The following is a 20,977-nucleotide window of genomic DNA, read 5'->3' as shown; positions in this document are numbered from 1 at the left end:
GTAAATCAGCGTTGCCGTGATACATTATTTGTATTATTTAAATAAAGTTTAGTTGTAAGAGATGAAGTCCCTTACACAATAAATGCAAGGCAGTATTCTTTTTTGAGATATAGTAAAATTTAAACAAAAAATCATCTTCATCAATCATTGTTGTAAATATTTGGTTGTAATTGTTACCAAAAATTGAACTTGATAGATTTAACCGCTCGAAAATCTGAATAGAAAAAAGACTTAAGTTTATGTTTTGATTTGATTTTATAAAGTTCTTTAAATGACAAAAAAAAATTAAAATTGGAAGTTTGCATGGACTTTTTTATTTAAAAGATGATTTTTTTCAAAAATGGCAGAATGACACAATTAGAAACGAGATGATAAACTCGAGATGAATTTTTATAGACCAAGTGGAGTCTATTGAAGTACATGGAGGTTTTTACTTGAACAAATTAACACATAGGAATTAGCTTTAAGAATTTAAATGAATTGACTTCCTCTTCCGATATGGATAGCGCAAGCAATAAATTTCAAGCAACCTGATATTGAACTAATAGCCAGATGCTAATAATCGGTTCGCTAAAGATGTCTGAAATACATAGTTCCGAAACTTTTTTTCTGCGATATTTTGTTTAGATATTAAAAAATATAATACATGGTTATCCATTCTGCGGTTTCAAAAGTAAACGTAAATAAAACACATATTAAATATTTTTGTTCATGATGATTCTTTTTTATTGTAAATTATTTTGAACGTTGACATTATATTTGTAAGACTATATTATTTAAATCACAACCACGATCAATTTTTTTCAAGTAATTTTCCACCACTTTTTGACATACTGGGTGGTATCTCAGCTATAACTTAAAGAATGTTGGGTTTTAAGTGCTCAAGAGTTAAAGATTTATCTGCAAAATTGCGTAGCTCCACAAAAAATGTCCGCCAGGAAAGGTATATATATATAATGAAGTCATATTCGCTTAAGTTGGATGATGACTTGTGGCACCGTTTTGTTTATATCAAATATTCTCCAAGTCGTATTCTTCAATAGCAGGCAAAAAAAATAGATTATCATGTGACCATAACGCTCCGAATTACCGGTGACCGTCGTTTCATTGTCGTTTTAGAAAAAGCAAGGTCCAATCACACCTCTGGACCAAAGAGCGCATCAAACAGTTACTTTTTGTTAATATAATGGCCTCTCATCCATTCCAAGGATTCTCAGAACCCTAAATACGGCAATTTTGTTTATTAATTAATTAATTAATTTGTGAGAAATGTACTTTGTTGATAAAGAAAATTTGTTTCGAAAAATTACCGTCCACCCCCTGTTGTTCAAACACCCATTCGAAGTAACTACGAACGTTGTGAATGGTCAACTGGCTTCAGTAGGTGTTTGAGCATTTTCGTAAATGTCAGACTTCCAACTGAAACAAAAAAAATTGGTTTAACAATTTAGTTTGAAAGATAACGCATTCCAGCCCTATACTTTAAATAAAGTAACTTAACTTTTTTAGTAAGTAAACTGTAATATCGTACTTGGTAAACTAAAATTGTAAGCCAATGTTTAAACTTACTTTCCCTGCTCAAAAATAAAAAAAAAAAAAACAAATTTTTCGTTGGTTTTAGGAATTATTTAGAATTTTAATAAATATGTATTTTTTTTGTTATTTTTTCATTGAATGTATCACAATTAGGATGATTATTTTCTTTTCGCTCATTTAAATTACATAATAAATTTTTGCAGATTTTAAATTAACAAAAAATTAAATTGGAAGTTTTTATGTATGAATGTAAAAAAAATTACGTACAAAATCTCATTCTCGCTGAAATAAAGTGAGAAAGAGAACACAATTCTATTTTCTTTTTTGTTTTTTTAAATCTTACTTTGTATAATTTTCGTAAAAATAAGTTGTTTGTTTTTTTTTTGCTTAAACTTTAAGGCATATAGAGTGAATCTATTTTATAGATATTTTTATAATATAGGAGTTCTTAAAGAGAAATAAATTATAATGTATTTATATTTTTAAATTTTAACGTCTTAATGTCCAGTTTCAGAATAATTATTAATTATTCCACCAGCTGGTAACACAGCCGCATTTACTGTATGCATATTGGCTAAATTGGCTCCGTTTGTTAGAGTTGTTTGTGGTACTTCATCTGTAGCTGGATTATCCCACCATTGACGTTCACCAGAACCGAAAATGTTATAAATTGTACCACAAATTAAATAAATGAAGGCAGCTATGAAGAATACAATTTGCCATTGACCCATTGTTGGCTAAATAAAATAAAATAAAGAAAACAGATCAAAAATAAGACAAACCAACTTTTTGTTAAGAAATAAGAATATTTACCTTGCCCTCAATTAAATTTCCAGCTGCAATTGGTGCTAATAAACCAGCTAAATTAGCAGAACAGTTTGTAATTGCCATCAAGAAACCAGCAAAACGAGGGGTAATATCCAAGTGGTTGATTTTGAAACCAGAATAGATACCACCATTGAGACCAACACCGATGGTCAGGATAGCAAGGGTAAGTGCACGATCACAGCCTGTGTATGAGGCGGCAATTAGAGCCACTCCTGGTCCATATTGACCTTTAAATCGAAGAAAAAGAATTGTTAATTTAATACTCTGATTAAACATTTGCTAAAACTTTTTAAGTTTCTTTTCAGCAAATGGTCAAAAATCAATACAAAAAAACTTTCTGTTAACAAATTTTAACAGAAACTAAAAATTAAAATAGATTGAAGTGGCAGAAGTTGATATCTCAATATTGATTATTCAACAAATGTTTGCAAGTTAACTTAATTAAATTAAGAAAGTGTTAAGTTAATTAACTGATATCGTATTGTTATCGAATCAAGAAATCTATTAGTCATTTTGCTAATTTCTGTTAAAATTTTGATGGAAAAACACAAACATTGATTTTAAGCTTCTAGAAACAAATTAAAATCAATATAGAAATTAATAAAATATCAAACTTACCAATACTGTTTATGATTTTTCTTGTTGCTGTCAATGAGAACCGACTTGAAGTGATCATCCAATCAGCAATAAATGAAATAAACATCGAGAAGAGCCACATAGCCAAATATGGAAGAGCCGAAAGTATTCCATTGGATTTCAATGAGAATTTCAATACTTGTTTCATGTAAGTTGGCAACTCTGTCATTAATGTTTCATAACCATAATTATGACCCATATGTGCCAATAAAATTGCATAGAATGGCATTGATGTTAGAATAGCTTTAATGGGAATTGGTGGAATCTATAAATAAACAAACAAACAAAAATTAGATGTCTCTTCAAATTTTTCAAAAACAAAACCCGTTAACAATTTTCAACTTACAATTGTATCATCAGTTCGACAAAGTGAATGATTTATGTATTTCTTTTCTTTTTCATCGATGGTCGGATGTGATGATGGGTCCTCATAGACAAGCAGCAAGAACGCAATTGCCCAAATTGTACCAATTAAACCGAATACGTAGAAAATCGAAGGCCAGCCTCCGTCAAAACCATATTCAGCTAATAAGCCAGACAATGGCATCGAGATAATTGTTCCAAATTGAGCACCTGCATAAACTGCAGCTCCCATACGAGATCTTTCGGTGGGTGGAATCCATTTGGCCAATAGGGCATGTGTACACGGTACGATGGGTCCTTCGCCAAGGCCTTGAATAAAACGAACTAAACACAAGCCAATAATACCAAATTTACGTGCAGCAACAGGAACTAAAAAGGCAAATACTGAGTTGACCAGCATTCCCCAGCCAAGAAAACGTAATGCTCCGTATTTTTTAACCAATATACCAAAAGGTACCTAGAAAACAAAAACACAATTGTTAATTTCAAAATATTGTTTATATAAATTTAAGTCTTACTTGGGTTAAGACATAGCCATAGAAGAACGATGATAGTACATAACCTTGTGTACTTGAACTCCATTTAAAGTCTCCATCTTCTTCTTTCTGAAAAATTGAAAATTGAATTAATATCGAAAATAAGTTCCTCAAAGTATTATAAAATTTTTGAATATGAGGCTTAAGTTAACTTTAATTTATTAGAACTGGAGACTGAGTCGAATGAAAGTTCTAGATCAAACCTTTGAGTGTGCACTCTAACAGTTTTGGAAAATAGACAGGAAGAGTATTAAAGAGGCATGGTGCACATTCGTTTTGAATCTCTAAATTTTGCAGTGGTAGGAAAAGCCATAGCGTGGTAAAGCATTCCTCATTCGCATTGTACGGCAAGAAACGAATCTCCGAACGTGTACTTATAAACTTCGTGTAACATTAATAGGACAAGCTTTTTTCGTTTAATTTTTCAAACTCTTAGGTTTTTTGGAAAAACCGAAAGTTAAAATGAATGAGCTATTGATTAAGTTTATATTGCAAACAAAATTTTGGATTTTTTCCGAAGAAGGTCATACAAAGTACCTGTTTTTTGTGTCACATCAATTTCGACAAGACCAAGCACCAAGACAAGTATGGAAAAAGCACAAGGGAAGAGTCAAGAGAGCCACATCATTTTATGAAAGACGGGCGATAGGTTAGGTAAGGTTAGGTTGAAGTGGCTGTCTAAAATGGAAACGGACTTACTTAGGCCATTGTGATACCACATGAATTCTGAAGCTTCCTCTAGCTTTTATAAAACGTGAGAGGCTGATTATGTTGATATTATTTAGATCGTTAAAGAAGAATTCTCCTAGGTAACTCTTGCGTTTTCGAGCCAGAGCAAGTGCAGAGAAGATGAAGAACCGTTTCCTCCTCTTCCTCGTCTATACAGCTTCTGCAAATGTCATTTGAGAAAACGCATAGTCGCGTGGCGTGCTTTCCTATTAGACAGTGTGACACCTATTATCGAGCTTATATGCTATCTGCTTAGAGATGGCAATCACCTTGAACGTTTCAGATCCTGTGTTGGCCAGATGCTTTTTGTGACTTGACCTTGGTGATGTTGTTCCACCTGGTGCCTGCCCTCCACACAGCTTCTTGCATTAGCAAAAGTTTACTAATAGCGATTGGTCTGCCAGTATGTGCCAAACGTAGAAAGATGGGCTGCACTGTACAGTTCCTAGCGAGTTCATCTTGTAACAGTTACCTATGGAAAGTCTCTATGGCTCGGCACCATAATCTGTTGTCCCATCTCCATTAGAGATGATCGACAGTTATGGGTTGTTATAGAGTTTGTAGAGGCAGAGTCCAGTGATTTGATAGCACCATGCCTATCTGACTATATGAGCAAATACGGATATCAGATGTTGATATCACGTTTTTTTTAAGCCAGGACAAGACTTCTTTTATCGGTGATAGCGAGAGCTGCTTCAAATTCAAGGCTTTCCATTAGTACAATCAAGGCAGACGCTAGGGTAAATGCTGGTAGATGTACTATTGCTCGGGTGATACAGAAGACAGACCATTTACGGAAGCAAAAAATGTAGAATAAACCACAATCGAATGATAAACGGACCTGATAGGCTTAGCTGCTATTTCAATGATTTAAGAAAGAAAGAAATCTATCTTGAAATACGATGCAGCAAAGGAGGAGGTGTAATGTTATTGATAATAGCAATCACCTATTACGGGACAGTGGAGGTAGATTTTCAAAGCTCTAAAATGACAGCAATCAATTTTGTAGTACCCGTGGCATGATGGTTAGTGCATTGGACTGTCATGCCAGAGGTCTTGGGTTCAATCCCTGCCTATGCCATCTAAAGTCTTTTCACGGGTACTGCCTCCTGCGAGGAATTGAAAAATTCTCCAAGAGTAACTCTTGTCATGAAAAAGTGCTTCCTCAAATTAGCCGTTCGGATTCAGCATATAAACTGTAGGTCCCCTCCATTCCTTACAACAGTACTCGCTCACAGGGATGGTTGAGAGTTGTAAGTCACTAGGCCCTATTTCTGAACGGACTGTTACGCCACCCAATTTCTTTGTAATGACCACAATCACTTACAAATCGATTCTGGAAAAAGCTTTTCTGTAGTTTTATGAATTATTTGGTGGACAACGATGCACTTTCTAATAAGATAATGCACCAATACATATCACACGGACAAAAAAAGGCCTGTATTTAGGGCCAAAATGTTAAACTATTACCATATTCTCCTGACCTGAACATCATGGAAACCGTGTGGGAATGGCTTTCAAGAAGGAAAAGTCTACGAAAGAGGACGGCAATACCAAAAAACCGAAGAGATTATTGAAGCTATAAAACGGTCCTGAGCATAAATTATCTGACAGCACTCTATGAATCCCTAAACTAAACTTACTGGAAGTAATTCAGAAATCAATAGACCGTGCACATTACAAAACATTAATTTAATCCATTGAACAAAACCAGTATTCACCTAAACCATAAGGTTTTTTTCTAATTTTCTTTACTTTAAAGGGTCTTGCAGGTAAAATTAGATTTTCTCCCTATTTATGTGACACAAAATTAGGGGTACTTTTAATAACCTTCTTATTAAAAAATGCCAGAAAACTTAAAACTGAAAAACACAAAACTTAAAACCATTTCAAAACTAGTTTTGCCGTAAAACAATTTTTTAAGAATTTTCATAATATGGGTGTTAAATAATGTTGCTACCTTTATTTTTTTTCAAAACTCAATTATTTTTGAAGCGTTTTTAAATATTTACTTGAATTCCAATTGAATAATAATTATGAACAGAAAGATATTGGATCAACGAAAATTCAGTCTCGAAAGATATTTTTTCTACAACACTTTTGCCATATTTCTTACTAGCTAGAATTTGGTGTATTGAAATGAAAGCCAATTTTTTTAAGAAGTTTGATTCCCAATTTCAAAAAGTTATAGCATAGTTTCGATATTATTCGAGGACACAATTTTCCAAGATATATTTCAGTTAAAAATATTTGTAGAAACATTGAAACTGACGATTTTTACAACCCCAGTTTTAATCATCCGCTTTCGCAATCAAAGTTAGTTTGTTTATTTTAAAATCATACCATAAAAATAAGCGGTTGTCTTGGATTTTTGAGAAGCTGAATTATGATAATAAGATCGGGATTTTAATTTAAATATAAAATAAATATAAATAAATATTGCAACATAACGTAGTAGAATATGATCACCATCCCATTATAAAAGTAATGAAATTGATATCCAAAGTGTACTTACCACAGTCTCATAAGTGTTACCAGGGCATTCGTTGTCAATAGCTTCTTCATTGTCCATATTAACAAACGTATGATTAACCATTGCAACAATAGCAACAGACATGTTAGTTCTCATGACATAAGCATTTGCCATGCCAAGGAACAACATGAACGTTACAAAGTATCTTGTAGCGAATCGAGCTGTAAATAAATAAGAAAAACGTTTTATTAGCATTTTAAAAACTTGTTTTTTATTTATTTTTATGAAAAAGTTGTTCAAAAATTTGAGTGCAAATGCATCACATAGAATATACATTTTTGTTTTTTTGTTAACTTTTAAGAAATAGTTTTCTAGCTCCCAATTGACAATTTCTATTAAACATTTTAAAAGTTTGTTATAAAACTAAATATATATCGGTTCAACTCATTTCAAACGAGAAGTTTCTAAATTAAAAGCAAAGAAAGATTGTTGCACCAAAAAGGATTAAATTAAAATATTTTGAGAAATTATAAAAACTATACTTACTTAAAAAGGGGATATTAGACACAAATCTTGATAATTATTAAAAATTGTATAGAATCTAAATGTGTACATGTTTAAAAAACCCCATATCGAGAAAAAGCACCATTGTTGTAGTGAATTTTTAACAATTTTCAAAAGCTGTTAAAGCTTATTGCGTTCCATTTTTTAGAAATGGTGAAGTTTTTACTAGAATTGGTTTGACTTTTGAAAAATTGGTGAGAAGACGAGATGACAGCACAAATTAAACAATCAGAGTCATGTGGATTTTTCAATTCTGATGAGAATGGGACAAAACTAAGCAAATACCTCGATGGGTCTAGTCAAGTGACCAGTACTTAACTCAGTTTCCACCATATGATGAAATATTGACATGAATTATTGATAAATTGATTAATCAGCTGCTTTTCGAACTAAGTGTACATTAAAATTAATTTTAAATTGTGAACGCTTCTATCTTCTATATAAGTTACGTAAATGCAGCAATAATTAAAAATATATAATGTATCCATCATCATTAAGGTAGCTATCCAAAGTCCATCAAATTAGCAAATTTATATAAAATACGAAAAAAAAAATAAACACCTGCTGTTGGTCATACTAAAAATGTAATCAAAAACAATCTCCGGAAGAATACACCGTGTTCCGATTACAACTTTTAGATATCATCATCATCATCATAAAGAAAGCTTTTTTCAAATGATACACTAGACTAGCTATCTACTCTGTTAAAAAGCTTCAAACTTATCCGACATAGATGATAGAAAAATGTTTATACACCATATCCCATTGAGAAGTCTGAAATGTTTGCATTTTCAGAATCAGATACACAGCCGACCGACCGACAGCAGCCACTGAACTAACTCAAGACTCACGAGACTTTCAAATGTTTCAGCTGTTTGTTGTGCTTAGCGGCTATTTGCGTTTGCGTGACAAACACGTGGGCATTTCTGTTATAGTTTGTTGCCTTTCTTTGTAAACTAACTTCATTACATTTTATCATACGAGTATGTAACTCTGTACATTCACCAATTAATCAAAAAATTTGCATACATTATAAATTCGTTCCACACACTATAGATAAATTTGCACAGATAAATTAACTTTATGGCTTTAATTAATTTTATTTTTTCAGACATAAAAAAGCAAAAACAAAAATAGATATCTAAATTTTCTAACTATATATGACTAAAGTAAAGATACTCTAGAAATGACAAAGATATTACGTACTTCTGGGCTCTTCCTCAAATACGTTACTTAGGCCTTCTTGATCCCAGACAAGCACATGTCCATTATGCTGACGGTTTCCTTCGTTGACGCGCATATTTATTGATTTTAAATTTATTTTTTGGAAAAATAATGAACAAATTAAAATGAAAACAAACTTAACAACGAGTTTTGGGTTTTTGTTTTTTCTTAAACTTTAACTTCAATATTCGACATATTGATTACTTTTTGCGAACTTTTTTGTACCATTTCATGTCCGACTATGAGAACAAACTTAAACACATTTTCTATGAGAAGCGATAGTTAATATAGATGTCTCCAAAAAAGGACAAAAATTACTTTAAAACTATTTTTCAAGATAGTCTAGCTTATGTTTCGCAAATGATGATATTAAGGTCACTTTTTTTAAGGCTGTTTTTGCAAAATTTTTGTAGGTACGTTTGCAAATCACGAATAGAACATCCCGACTGTTATTTCTTTTCGTTTTTAAATCTTTATTTTTTCACTTTAGAAAAATTCTTTTAAAAAATGATTGAAATTCTTAATTTAGAACAAAAGACAGAATTGGTGAGTGCGAGTAATAAAGTAAAGGTACAGTCGGCCTCAGAAGAGCACTGTACACAAAATGTTCTAGTTGCTTGATGTGTGCCGGCTGACTGAATAGAATGCTTCCCGGTAGTCGGTATCGGTCTCGGTCTCCGTAGTGCGCGAGAACTTTTTCTTTGCCCCAATCCGAACGCTGCCGCCGCCGTTACCACTGCCGCCGCAAGCCCGCAAGACGTGTCGTCTCGATTCGCAAAGTTAGTTTGTGGAAATTGAAAATGTACAATGTACAATTCGAGTATAGGTTAGGTACACCTCTCGCGTCGACGTACGTAGAAATACTCGTACTCCTATTTTTATTATTTTTATTTGCGAATCAAACTTTTATTTAACTTGTTCGCTTTGAGTAGAAAATTTTATTTATTGTTTTGTTTTATTTCTTTTTGTTTTAGTTAATGTCGCAAATTGTCGCCTGTTGCGCCTGCCTCTGCACTTAGATATAAATTAGCACTTAACATTTTATGGTTCTATTGAGATTTACAAATTGAAAGAGAACTTTTTCTCTCTGAATAAGTTTCTAACTTGATGAATTTTATAAATACTTGGGTACCTTTATATCTTTTAAAATATCATCATCATCATCATCATGGTGAATAAATTTTCTTTTATAGCTTTTTTAGGTATTTCATGTACCTACTCGATGACATACATAAATAATTCTATATTGAAAAATTGTTGTTTTTTATTTCTCATTTCTTTAGAATATTGCGAGCTTTTGGATCGTGCAAAAACGCGATCAAGCTGAATTGACATCATGCGAAATGCTAACGCAAATAGCCCGCCAATTACATGAAACTACACGTGTATGTCGTTTACTTTTTTTGTTGTTGTTCATTTTTGCAAAGTGCTTATGTTTGATCACATGTATAGACAGGGCTGCCATCACATCGTATTGTAATATTTTAAAATAAAACATAACACTAGTAACACCAAATGGGACATAATTTTAATTTTATGAAATAATTTCTTACCTTTAAAAAGATATAAAATTATGCCTTGCGGAACAGAGAACCAAAGTTGTTGTTTTAATTTGTTAAGTTGAAATTTTTAGTCTTACTATTTTTGAATAAGTGTTTTTTCTAGTGAATTTATTTCCAAGGAAGTATTCCCCACTAGAAGTTGAGACATATTGCTAGAGGCCGACCTAAATGGAAAAGTATGTTATTTGACGTCTTGATTCGCACAAGACTGTACAAAGTAAAAAGATATGCCCTGAAACTAATACGCTAATCAAACTTTCTTTGAAAATTTTACCTCATTCCAATATGACTAATAAACATTTCAAAGAATGATGTTACTATCACTGTTCTGAAAAACTTTTTCTTGACACATTTCTTTTGAATAACATGAGTTTTGGAAAAACCTTTACAAACTTATTAACATTTGCAATAGCACTACATTAATTACGCTGTTCTTAAGTGATTCCCCTAAGTTAACTTAAACTTTAGAGCTTAAATGAACTGATAAAATATAAAAATATTTATATGCAGACTACCACAACATTCGTTTCTGATTATTTATGGATAAATTTGATTTAGAAATACTGTGACTGTTTAAAATGCGAGGCAAAAGGAAAAAATTTTAAAGTTTTTCTTAATTCTTGAGTATCGCGAAAAAAATAAAACAATTATTATAAATGGATGTTTATTTTATTGTAAAGATAAAAGTATGCAATTTAATTACAAATTCTATCTTCAAGGCCTTGATAAAATTGCAAAGTATTTACAAAACCTTTTTTCGTGTGGCCTCAAAAAAAAACAGGTCGGTGACCAGCTGTGATCACTTCTTTGGGAAATAACGCGGTAATTACTGGTAAACCATTTGAAGAGAGATTTTATTAATTCCAATGCAATGTTGAAGCGTGCATGTTTCTATTTTTAGAATTAAAGAAGCTCTTTTTTATAAAAGATGACAGTTTCGAAAATGACAGAACAAACTGTATGGAATATTTGATATTTTCATTGCAAAATCAGACAATCGTTATTTACGGAAAATGGTATATGAGACGTTTATCTACCTTTTTGTTCGTTGCAAGAAGTCAAGGCAGTAAATAGGGTGAAGGAGTGATTTTTAAGCTTTAAAATATTTGTTTTATTCCATCTGAAAATTGCTTAGAGAGCCTTACCTTGAATATATAGTCGCTTTGAAGATAACTTTTTTATTTTTTTACGAATTAATTTTGGTTTTTGTTGTGTATCTCTTTAATGTTTTCTAATTTTTGTTAAGAAAACTTAGTCATGGCAACCCTATACATTCATACAGGTAAATTGTTAGGTACAAGAACATCATCATGCATTCATTTATATCCTTTATGAGCGTCACTGAACATTGGCACACAGAAAGTTGATGATCAGAAACAAAAAATTCTATCAACAGAAGTGAAGTGAGGTAAGGTAAGGTTAGTTTATTTTTCAGCTTGTTTCTCGAGAACCGGAAGCAGCGTCTATATTATATAAGATTTTGTTTTGTCTGTATTTGTCCTACTATTGAATTGAAAATTAAACGACCATGAATTCGCATTTTTGCTTTTGTTTTCTTTTTTCATTTCTTATTTTTTACTTTTCAAACAATCAATCATACAAGTTCTTTATGTATTTATGCAGATAAATAAAATTAAATAGAAGGTAGATAGAAGAGTAAAAGTGGAAATTTAATTGAAATACAAATTTAACAATAATCTGTATTTAAAGGGAAGTTGTTTTAGAGGTCTAGAAATATTCATATCATACAATTTAGTAAGTCTAATGGGTTATAAGAAGGAATTATTGCAATGCAAAAATGTCTAAGCTCTATAATTAAAACAATTTAGTTAATACAAATTCAACTTAAAGAAAAGTAAATACTTATCAGAAAACTAATTTAAAGACTTTTATATGGAATGGTACACGCAAACTTAAATATGTTGTTTATCCGTAGTAGTTTCAGGGACAAAATTTTCACGTGTATCTATTTTACACACAACAATATTGACAAACCATTTTATTTGTTTCAAAAAGTGAGTTAATTTACTTGAACTGGTATCACAAGTAGGTACTTATAATATTTGTATTCTTTTCATGCCCTTAAACCTCTGCCTACATACATTTCTTCAAGTTATGCATTTAATAAGTATACACGTGATGACAATAAAATGAGAGGCTATTGAAACAAATACAAGAAGCTGCACTATCTTGAACTTAAAATATTAAAAAACACAATACAAATCATATGTTGCCAAACATCCTTAAAACTGAATTGTGTTTTTTTTTTTTAAAGGACACAAATTAAGTATTTATTTCTATTGTAGAAGGAGTAAGTGTTGTATCATTCATATTTTTTAATCAGCAATTAATGTTCTTATCCTTAACCACTTCAGATTTACTATAAACTAATGAAGATCACTAAGGCGTATACTCACCTTTATTTTGAATTTTCCGAAAACCTCTAATTAGAAATTCACAAAAACAAACATTAACAGTATTTAATCGACTATTAAGCTATGAAGATTATTTTAGCTTATCAGAAGCTAATAATGAGCATTTTTCAGAAAATAACTAGATTAAGAAACTTTTCGTTCTAAACTGTGATTGCAACAACCGTTTTTGGATTTTCAGAGTTCCAGTTGTGAAAGTTCAGCTTATTGCTATTGAAATACAGCATATCACTGAAGATGATTATTCCAACGGGTTATCAATTTTGTGGTTTCAAAAGTATAGGGCTGGAATTCGACATCAGTCAAACTAAGTCCCCAAACTATCGCACAACGCATACAAATTGTTAAAACCTACTACAAACATTGTGATCCTGCCACAGCCACATATCGTGCTTTAAGAGGAGATTATGGTTTACATAGGTGTCTAACTACGAAGCCAAATTGTGAAGAAATTTAAAGTGACTGGTTTGGTTACAGATATTGTATGGCCTGTGCATCTCCGTTTAGCTCGTACCACTGAAAATATAGCTGCTGTGTTGCCAAAGACCCGTATGTGTCGATTTAACCACGTTCTCGTCAATTAGGGCTACCTTAGGGCACATTATGGCATATGGCATATTTTGCATTTGGATCTACACTTTAATCTATATTAAATCCAGCTTACACAACAACTGAAGCCAACTTGCCATTTTACATTGAACAACAGGCGGTGGACGGCGAGTTTTCGAACAAAATTTTCTTCATTTTAGTTAAAAGAAATATCTAAAAAAAATATTTTACATGCGTTTTATTTAAGTTTACTTTTTAAATCAATAAAATATATACCCTGTTTAATTATCGGATCGTTTCGATACATTTCATAGGAATTGCTGCTGATCGGCCGACTTGATGACTTAACTTGACTTATGTTGACTGAACTTTAAGATCCTAAAGACCTAAGCCTGTATATAAAATTAAGATCAGTTCAATGGCCAAGAGTTTTCTTTATGGAGTCTGTCTGTCTTTCTTCAATATTCACGTTCCCTACAAAACAAAATCCCTTAAATGCAATGACCATTCCTGGTTCAACAACAAAGTTTGGAAACGTTTTAGACTCGACGAACTTCATAAGGTCTATACTGACTTAAGAAATGAAAATGTACTTGAGATTAGGGAAGCTGAGGGAAGTTTCTATGCTCCTCGGCTTAATCCTTCATTAGCCGGCCATAGATTTTATAAAAATTTAAAAGAAATTGGTGTTGGTATGCACTTCAACAGTATTTCTACTTTCTTTGGTTGTGATGAGCTGAATACCAATTTCACATCCCTATCATCATTTGAGTTCAATGACAGCGCAGACTTTTTTTGGTTTTTTAGAAACAGACAACTTTTCTACAAGAGGCTTTAGCTTCTCAGCAATTGATGATGAAGTTGTTCTAAAAACCTGTTTATCTATTCAAATCAAAGTCAATAGCATTTAACGAAATCCATCCCGTGTTTGTGAAGGCAACTCTACCGATTACATTAAGATACATAACACATCGTTTCAACACTATTCTCATGACTGAAGTTTTTCGTACCGTCTGGAAACTTATTAAAATTGATCCTGTTCCAAAAACCCCTAATGAGTATCGGCCAATAGCCTTATTGCCATATTTATCCAAAGTTTTTGAAACAAATTTGCAAAATTTTGAACACACAAATGCGGCAATATCTAAAACGTAACTACATGCTATGTCCCAATCAGTTCGGTTTCCGTCCCAAACACAGTTGCAATATTGCCCTTATAAACTTGGTGGAAGAAATAAGAGAAAGTGTAGATAAGAATTTCGTGTCCTTTCTCACTCTTTTGGATTTTTCCAAAGCCTTTGACACTGTTAACTATCGTAATTTATGCATCAAATTAAGGGATGAGTTTATGTCATCATCAGTGAGACTCATTTTCTCATATCTTAGTTTCAGACACCAAGCAGTAGTTGTTAACAACCAAACTTCAACTTTTCTTCCGCTAACACGAGATGTTCCCTAAGGGTCTATTTTGGGCCCATTACTTTTTACTATGTATGTTATTGAGCTCCCGTCTCTAAGCTTCAACTCATCTGTACATGTGTACGCCGATGATGTAACGCTTAGGTACAGTTGTCCACTGGGGTTGTTTGAAAATGGTATTTGCGAGATAAACAAAGATCTTAATAAGTCATTGCTCTGGTCTCGATCAAACGGACTTTGTTTAAATCCTACTAAGTCAAAATGCTAAGTATTTCAAAAAACCCTATAGATACATCTTGTTTTTCTCACGTTATTGTTACTTATTGATTTGTAGCAAAATTTACTTTTAATTTAATTAAACAATAAAAGGGAGATTAGTTGTAACTTTTAGTTTAGTCGAAAAAAAAATTGTTTTATTACTTTTACTGGAAAATGAAAATTGCTTACTTTAAGTTTATTCACAAAATCCAAAGATCAAATCGATGATAACCTTATTCAATTTGTTGACTCAGCCAAGAATCTTGGAGTTGTATTTAATAAGACACTCACTTGGACAAATCATATACAACTTATCATAGGTAGAGTGTACGGAGGCTTACGTATGTTATGGACCATCCAAGGAATCTCCAATAAAAACAAGAATGATACTTGCTAAGTCACTGCTTATTCCACTTTTATTATTTGGGTGTGAACTATTTAGCAATTGCGATTCCAAGCACAAAAGTAAACTTAATGTTGTATATTTTCACATTTCCTCATATGCAAGATTAATATATGGTTTTTCTCTTGATAACCTTTTCTCATTTAGGACCGTAACAATGCTCTACAATGTAATGCAAACACGACAAACGACGTACCTTTACAACAGAATCCTTTTTCCTCGCTCTAAGCTCTAATCGAAGCAGAGATCTGATACCAATACGCTTCTCCTATCTTGTTTCGAGCCTTCAATTTTTTCGTTCACTCGGTTAGGTTGTGGAATTCTCTACCTTATACAATTAGGATGATAGGCCGCACTACTAGGTTCAGAATAAGACTTAGGCAGTATTTTGAGGCATTGCTATGATTTTTAACTTTTGTTTCTCTTGTATACTTTAAAGATGTTTTATAAGGTATTATAATAAAGTTTATTGATCCAATCTTTTTCATTAATTAAATAGTATCAAGTAGTTTTGTTTATATTAATGTTCTTTCTCAAGTCATCTTGTTTGACATTTAGTATTTCATTCAATTCATGTAAACCAATTGTAAAACTGAAGCTTGGACTACCTTGAAAGATATTGTAGTAAGACTGTGCAAGACTAAATAATATGTAATGAATAAAATAAGTAAATAAATAAATTTGGTTTGTTGAACGCCTAATTCCAAAGACACCGAGAAGGTGCTTCATGGCAAATTCAAATCAAATGTGGTGGCGCAACAGTCCGTTGTGAACCAGGGCCTAGTGACTTACAACTCTCAACCATTCCTGTGTGCGAGTACTGTTGTCAGGAATGGAAGGGACCTACAATTTAAGGCCGAATCCGAACGGCTAGTTTGAGAAAGCACTTTTTCATGACAAGAATTACTCTTGAAGGATTTGTCAATTTCTCGCAAGAGGCAGTACCCGCGAAAATTATTTTTTTTTTTTAAATTAAGGTGGCACAGGCAGGGATTGAACCCAAGACCTCTTGCATGACAGTCCAACGCACTAACCATCATGCTACGGGTACTACCTTCATGGCAAATTAAAAGATTTTTAATTTTGAGAATATTTTCAACATTTGTTTAGTGAATTTAAAAAAGGTCAATGCGTAGTTTGAAGCGTGCATGGTTCCATTTTTGGTAATGGCGTAGTTTTAACTTGCAAATGCCAAATTGTGATAGTTTAATGACGATCTACCTTTGGTATCCTACTGGCATTGTCACAACCATTCATTTGTCAATGCCTCTTTATTTTACAACAAACTGTAAAGATTGACTCAGGCGTCTACTCAACTTTTTTTAATTATAGAAAATATTTTTACTATCAAAAAAATAATTTTGTATTAGCAAAAATAGTTTTACCAAACCTTAATTTATGGAGCTCAATTACAATCATTCCATGATATATTTTTGTATGAAAAAATTTAAATATTAGTTAAAATTCTAAATTTTGAGCTTATAAGAGGTATATTTGTATACTCTAATTTGTTAGTTAAATAAATCGTGTTTAAGTGTTTTTTTTCTCTGTTAAGTTCGGAAAAAACCTCATAGGAAAAGTTCGAAGTGGTAATCAATCAATTTTTCATTTCTATAGCGTTTAAAGTACAGTCTGAAGCTATACCCTAGCCTATCATTATTATTGATTAGGTCATGTACAGAGTGTTAAAAAGCAACACATTGTAATAAAATATTTAAATAAGTAGGTACATAATATATTTGTACATGAATGTTCATATTATCTGATAAATTACTGTAAATATACTATATTCAAAAATATACAAAATTTAAACAATTGTGCTTTTGTTTGAACTTGATATTATTTTACTTTTTTGTTGTGTAGTAATTTAAACAACAAATATTTAAAAGCTAAGCATTTTACTAACACTACACATTGGTTATTATACTCGTATGCACAAATTTATAGAATTAAGTTTGCCTCATCATTTAATGAACAAGACAAATATATTTATATCTATACACAATTATCATTTATTTAATAAGCTCTCTTTAGAATGATTTTGCAAAAATTGTCTGTTTTGCGGAAAATTCTGAAACCGCGGTCGTGTTTAATTATCTTACAGTAGGGTTGTAGATGTTGAAAAATGGTAAGAAATTGTTACTTAGGGATTTTTTATATTAATTACAATTAAATTCTTTATTTGTTCATTAAAATTGTTAAACATTATTAATCTACTTCAGAATAAGGATTTTTCAATCTTGCCGTTTGCTGGGTCAGACATTATATAAAAAAAATTAGCACAGTAAAATAAATACACTGAATAATAAATTTATAATAATTTACAAAATTGTTTAAGTTATAAAAAAATATAATACAAAAATAAAAGATTGTAGAATTTTTAGTTGAACTAAGAAAAAGTGAATTTTCCAATTTGAAAATGGTTTGAAACATTGAAATCAACGACTTTTAATTAAATTAAATTGGATGGCGCAACAGTCCGTTTTGAGAACTAGGGCCTAGTAACTAACAACTCTCAACCATTCCTGTGTGCGAGTACTGTTGTCAGGGATGGAATCAACAATTTTAGTGCAATTTAAAATATAAAAATGAAAAAGTTTGAAACTACGCCAACTGGTCGAATGCATTAAGTTAAGAAACTATTTTGGAAATTTAAGGCAAGTTTACAAAAATAGACCTCAACCAACTTGGCGTGCGAAACTGGAGACAGCTAGCTAGGGACCGAGCTGGCTGGAGACGCATGTTGTTTGAGGCCCAGGTCCACCTCGGACTGTAGCGCCACCTTAAGTAAGTGAGTTACAAAAATTATATGGAAGAGTTTATTTATATATATATCCCACCCCTGCATTTTATATTTTGTGAAGATCGTTTGCAGAAAAAAGCTTTCATCAAAATGTAGTCGACGGATTTCTTATAATATTAAACATATAGGAATGAAGTGATGTACATCTTCATTTTCTCTTCTGTTACACAATAGTGCACATAGATCGTAGACTAGCAAGATGAGAGATAAAGTTAAGATTAAAGAGTTCAACTGGTGCACTAAAGATAAAGCTTATAGCTTCGGTCGACGATTCATTAGTAAAATAGTTTGCTTCTATTGGAATGTTGCGATTGAGGTAATGTTGCTTCGGAATGATGCTAAATGAAATTCAATATGCAATTTCGAAAAGAGCACATGCCGGATATTTTCTCAAATATGTTATATATACTAATGTGAAGTAAATGCTTGTCTACCCCCATTAAGATCGAAAACAGCTCTGTTATTAATTCTACTATAAACGTCAGTTTGAAAAATAACCAGTTTTTTTTACTTCCTAAACATTTAAAATTTTCAGAGATGTGCCCTTATAATCATTCACAATAGACGCGAATAAGTTTAGGTTAATATAATGGGAAATGGTAAGCAGATTTCATTTCTTCAAAGGAGATGCATTCGATTTTAGTAGCCTTAACATGGAAGATCTGTGAAGACTGTTTTTCATCTCTTCATATTACTCTTATTATGTTGTCGTAGTTCAATTTGAGCTTGGAAGTATATATATTGGCATTATGCCATACTCCACTTAGATACCATAATTGGGTGTTGACTGTGGTAATCTAAAACGGCGTTTGAAGAAATTCCTTTGAAGTGCTTCAAACTTCTTAAAAGGCAAGTTACCAAAAATCGGGGCCCCATATCACAAGAATGTGTTGACAGTAGCTTGAAACACACAGTATTTGGACACTAAATCAATTTTTGGATTTCCAAAGAACTTTGTTCATATGAAATTTAAAGCAACATATATTAGCTTCATATACCTACTCTTAAAGGTATATGATTAAAAAAAGTCCTTATTGAAACAGTTAAATCCGATTATTCTTGAATCTCACTGAATCATACATAACGTAGTTGGAGTTGTTCTTGATATTCGTGGCTTTGAATTTAGAAACGTTTGAATATTATTATCTAATTTTTGTTTTCAAAACTAAGGAGATTTTTAGTTTAGACAAAAATTAGATAAATGGAACCCGCATTTTCAGTTGTAGCCACCCCTAAATTAACCATCGTTAGAAAGAGCTGTTAATTAACAAACAAATTTCCATAAAAAAACTTCATCTTTATTCATAAAACTCCCCACTGTTTATTTATTGTAAGTCATCATGATTCATTACTTGTCTTTTTTGTTTATTTTTCGTTCTGATTGAATAAAAAGTTCATTTATCTTCTCAATCAAATGAATGAATCAGAATTTACAATCATTTGCCACAACTACAAAATAATATAATATGTGAGTTCATCGTAATAAATAAAAAGAAAACAAACAATTAAAGAAAAGCAATCACCCGAGTAACACGTGAGCAATACTTTTATAGAGAAATCTACTACACTATAAACATCAACAAATAAATTCCTACCATCATCCCCCCGCAAATTCTCGTGATGCATTTTCTTCAAAACACCTACCTTCACACCAAACATGCCATAGTGCCATTGATTAAGCATTAAACATTACCTTGCTAATGCTAAAGCAGAGAATGATGACAGAAATAAGGAATGCTAGACGCTGCTGGCTGACAAGAAGCATATTCGAGTATAAACAAAGACAAGATAACGCAAACGGGGCCAAAACTAAAAATACAACTTTGACTAATTACTGGGTTCGGACGTCTGAGTTTTTGGTGTAGGTGTTCCCATTTTAAGCGTAATAATACACTGTGCAACTTTGAAAATTCTTTTTTGTAATGACCCAGTAGATATTGGAGTATGACTGAGTAGACCATTTTATAGTTCTTGAAAATTGTGGATCTCGAAAATCTAAATTAATGGTTTTGCCTACTTTCAGATTCTTAGTTTTTTGAAAAACTTTCGATTTTATAACAGATACAAAACAACCTTTTTGAAAATTTAAATTTTTTGGAACAACTTTCAGATTTAAGTGTAATTTAAATAAGTTGAACATACAAATTGCATTTTTTCGTCTTTAAAAGCTTACTTTAGGCAATGTTTTGAATTTAAGAAGTTTTTTGAAGTTTAATGTTTTGTGTTGATTTAAGATTAATTGTCATTTATAAAAATTGTTAAAACTATGCTTTTACTTGTAATATTTTTAAGAATGTATTTGGTGCCATAATATTTTCTTATCAAGATAAGGCTCAAAATCACCAAGGTGTAAAATTGGCTTTGCTAGCAATTTAATGGCTTAAATATTGACTTAATTGAAAAAAAAATAATAAATACTAGAACTAACCTGTTTTGTGTGTCCATCAAACAATATAATTTATTAATAAGGTGAATTTTAAACGAAATCAATATACACGCATAGAAAATCAATTGGGGAACGTGTCCTAATTTACAATCTTCAACACCAAGTTAAAAATATAATTGAAAAATGTAAGGTATTTAACCCCGGCCATTACTCAATACACCGTATTTTTTACAAAATGTAGTTTTAGAGAGGATACTAAAGGATTATTTATTTTTA

The 20,977-nt window shown here is 31.7% G+C and overlaps 1 protein-coding gene across 3 annotated transcripts in view; it reads right to left on the bottom strand.

Moving 5' to 3' along the window:
• Window positions 1-700: 700 nt before the first annotated feature.
• Window positions 701-20,977, bottom strand: part of LOC129953771 (putative inorganic phosphate cotransporter) — a 63,969-nt gene continuing 43,692 nt past the window's right edge. For 2 of the 3 annotated variants that reach the window (XM_056067228.1, XM_056067229.1), the window contains exons 3-8: window positions 7,144-7,322; window positions 3,882-3,968; window positions 3,347-3,820; window positions 2,983-3,265; window positions 2,350-2,591; window positions 701-2,273 (exon numbers count right to left, since the gene is read on the bottom strand). In XM_056067228.1, coding sequence (XP_055923203.1) covers window positions 2,034-2,273; window positions 2,350-2,591; window positions 2,983-3,265; window positions 3,347-3,820; window positions 3,882-3,968; window positions 7,144-7,322 — 1,505 coding nt within the window. In that variant the 3' untranslated portion in view covers window positions 701-2,033. Of the gene's footprint in view, window positions 2,274-2,349; window positions 2,592-2,982; window positions 3,266-3,346; window positions 3,821-3,881; window positions 3,969-7,143; window positions 7,323-8,871; window positions 9,887-20,977 lie in introns of those variants that run through there. The other variant, XM_056067227.1, reaches the window with a different exon arrangement.

Source organism: Eupeodes corollae, chromosome 1 (assembly GCF_945859685.1).
Source record: "Eupeodes corollae chromosome 1, idEupCoro1.1, whole genome shotgun sequence".
Classification (NCBI taxonomy): Eukaryota; Metazoa; Arthropoda; class Insecta; order Diptera; family Syrphidae; genus Eupeodes; species Eupeodes corollae.
Note: the sequence above shows the minus strand (reverse complement) of the source record. Positions and strands in the feature narration are given on the sequence as shown.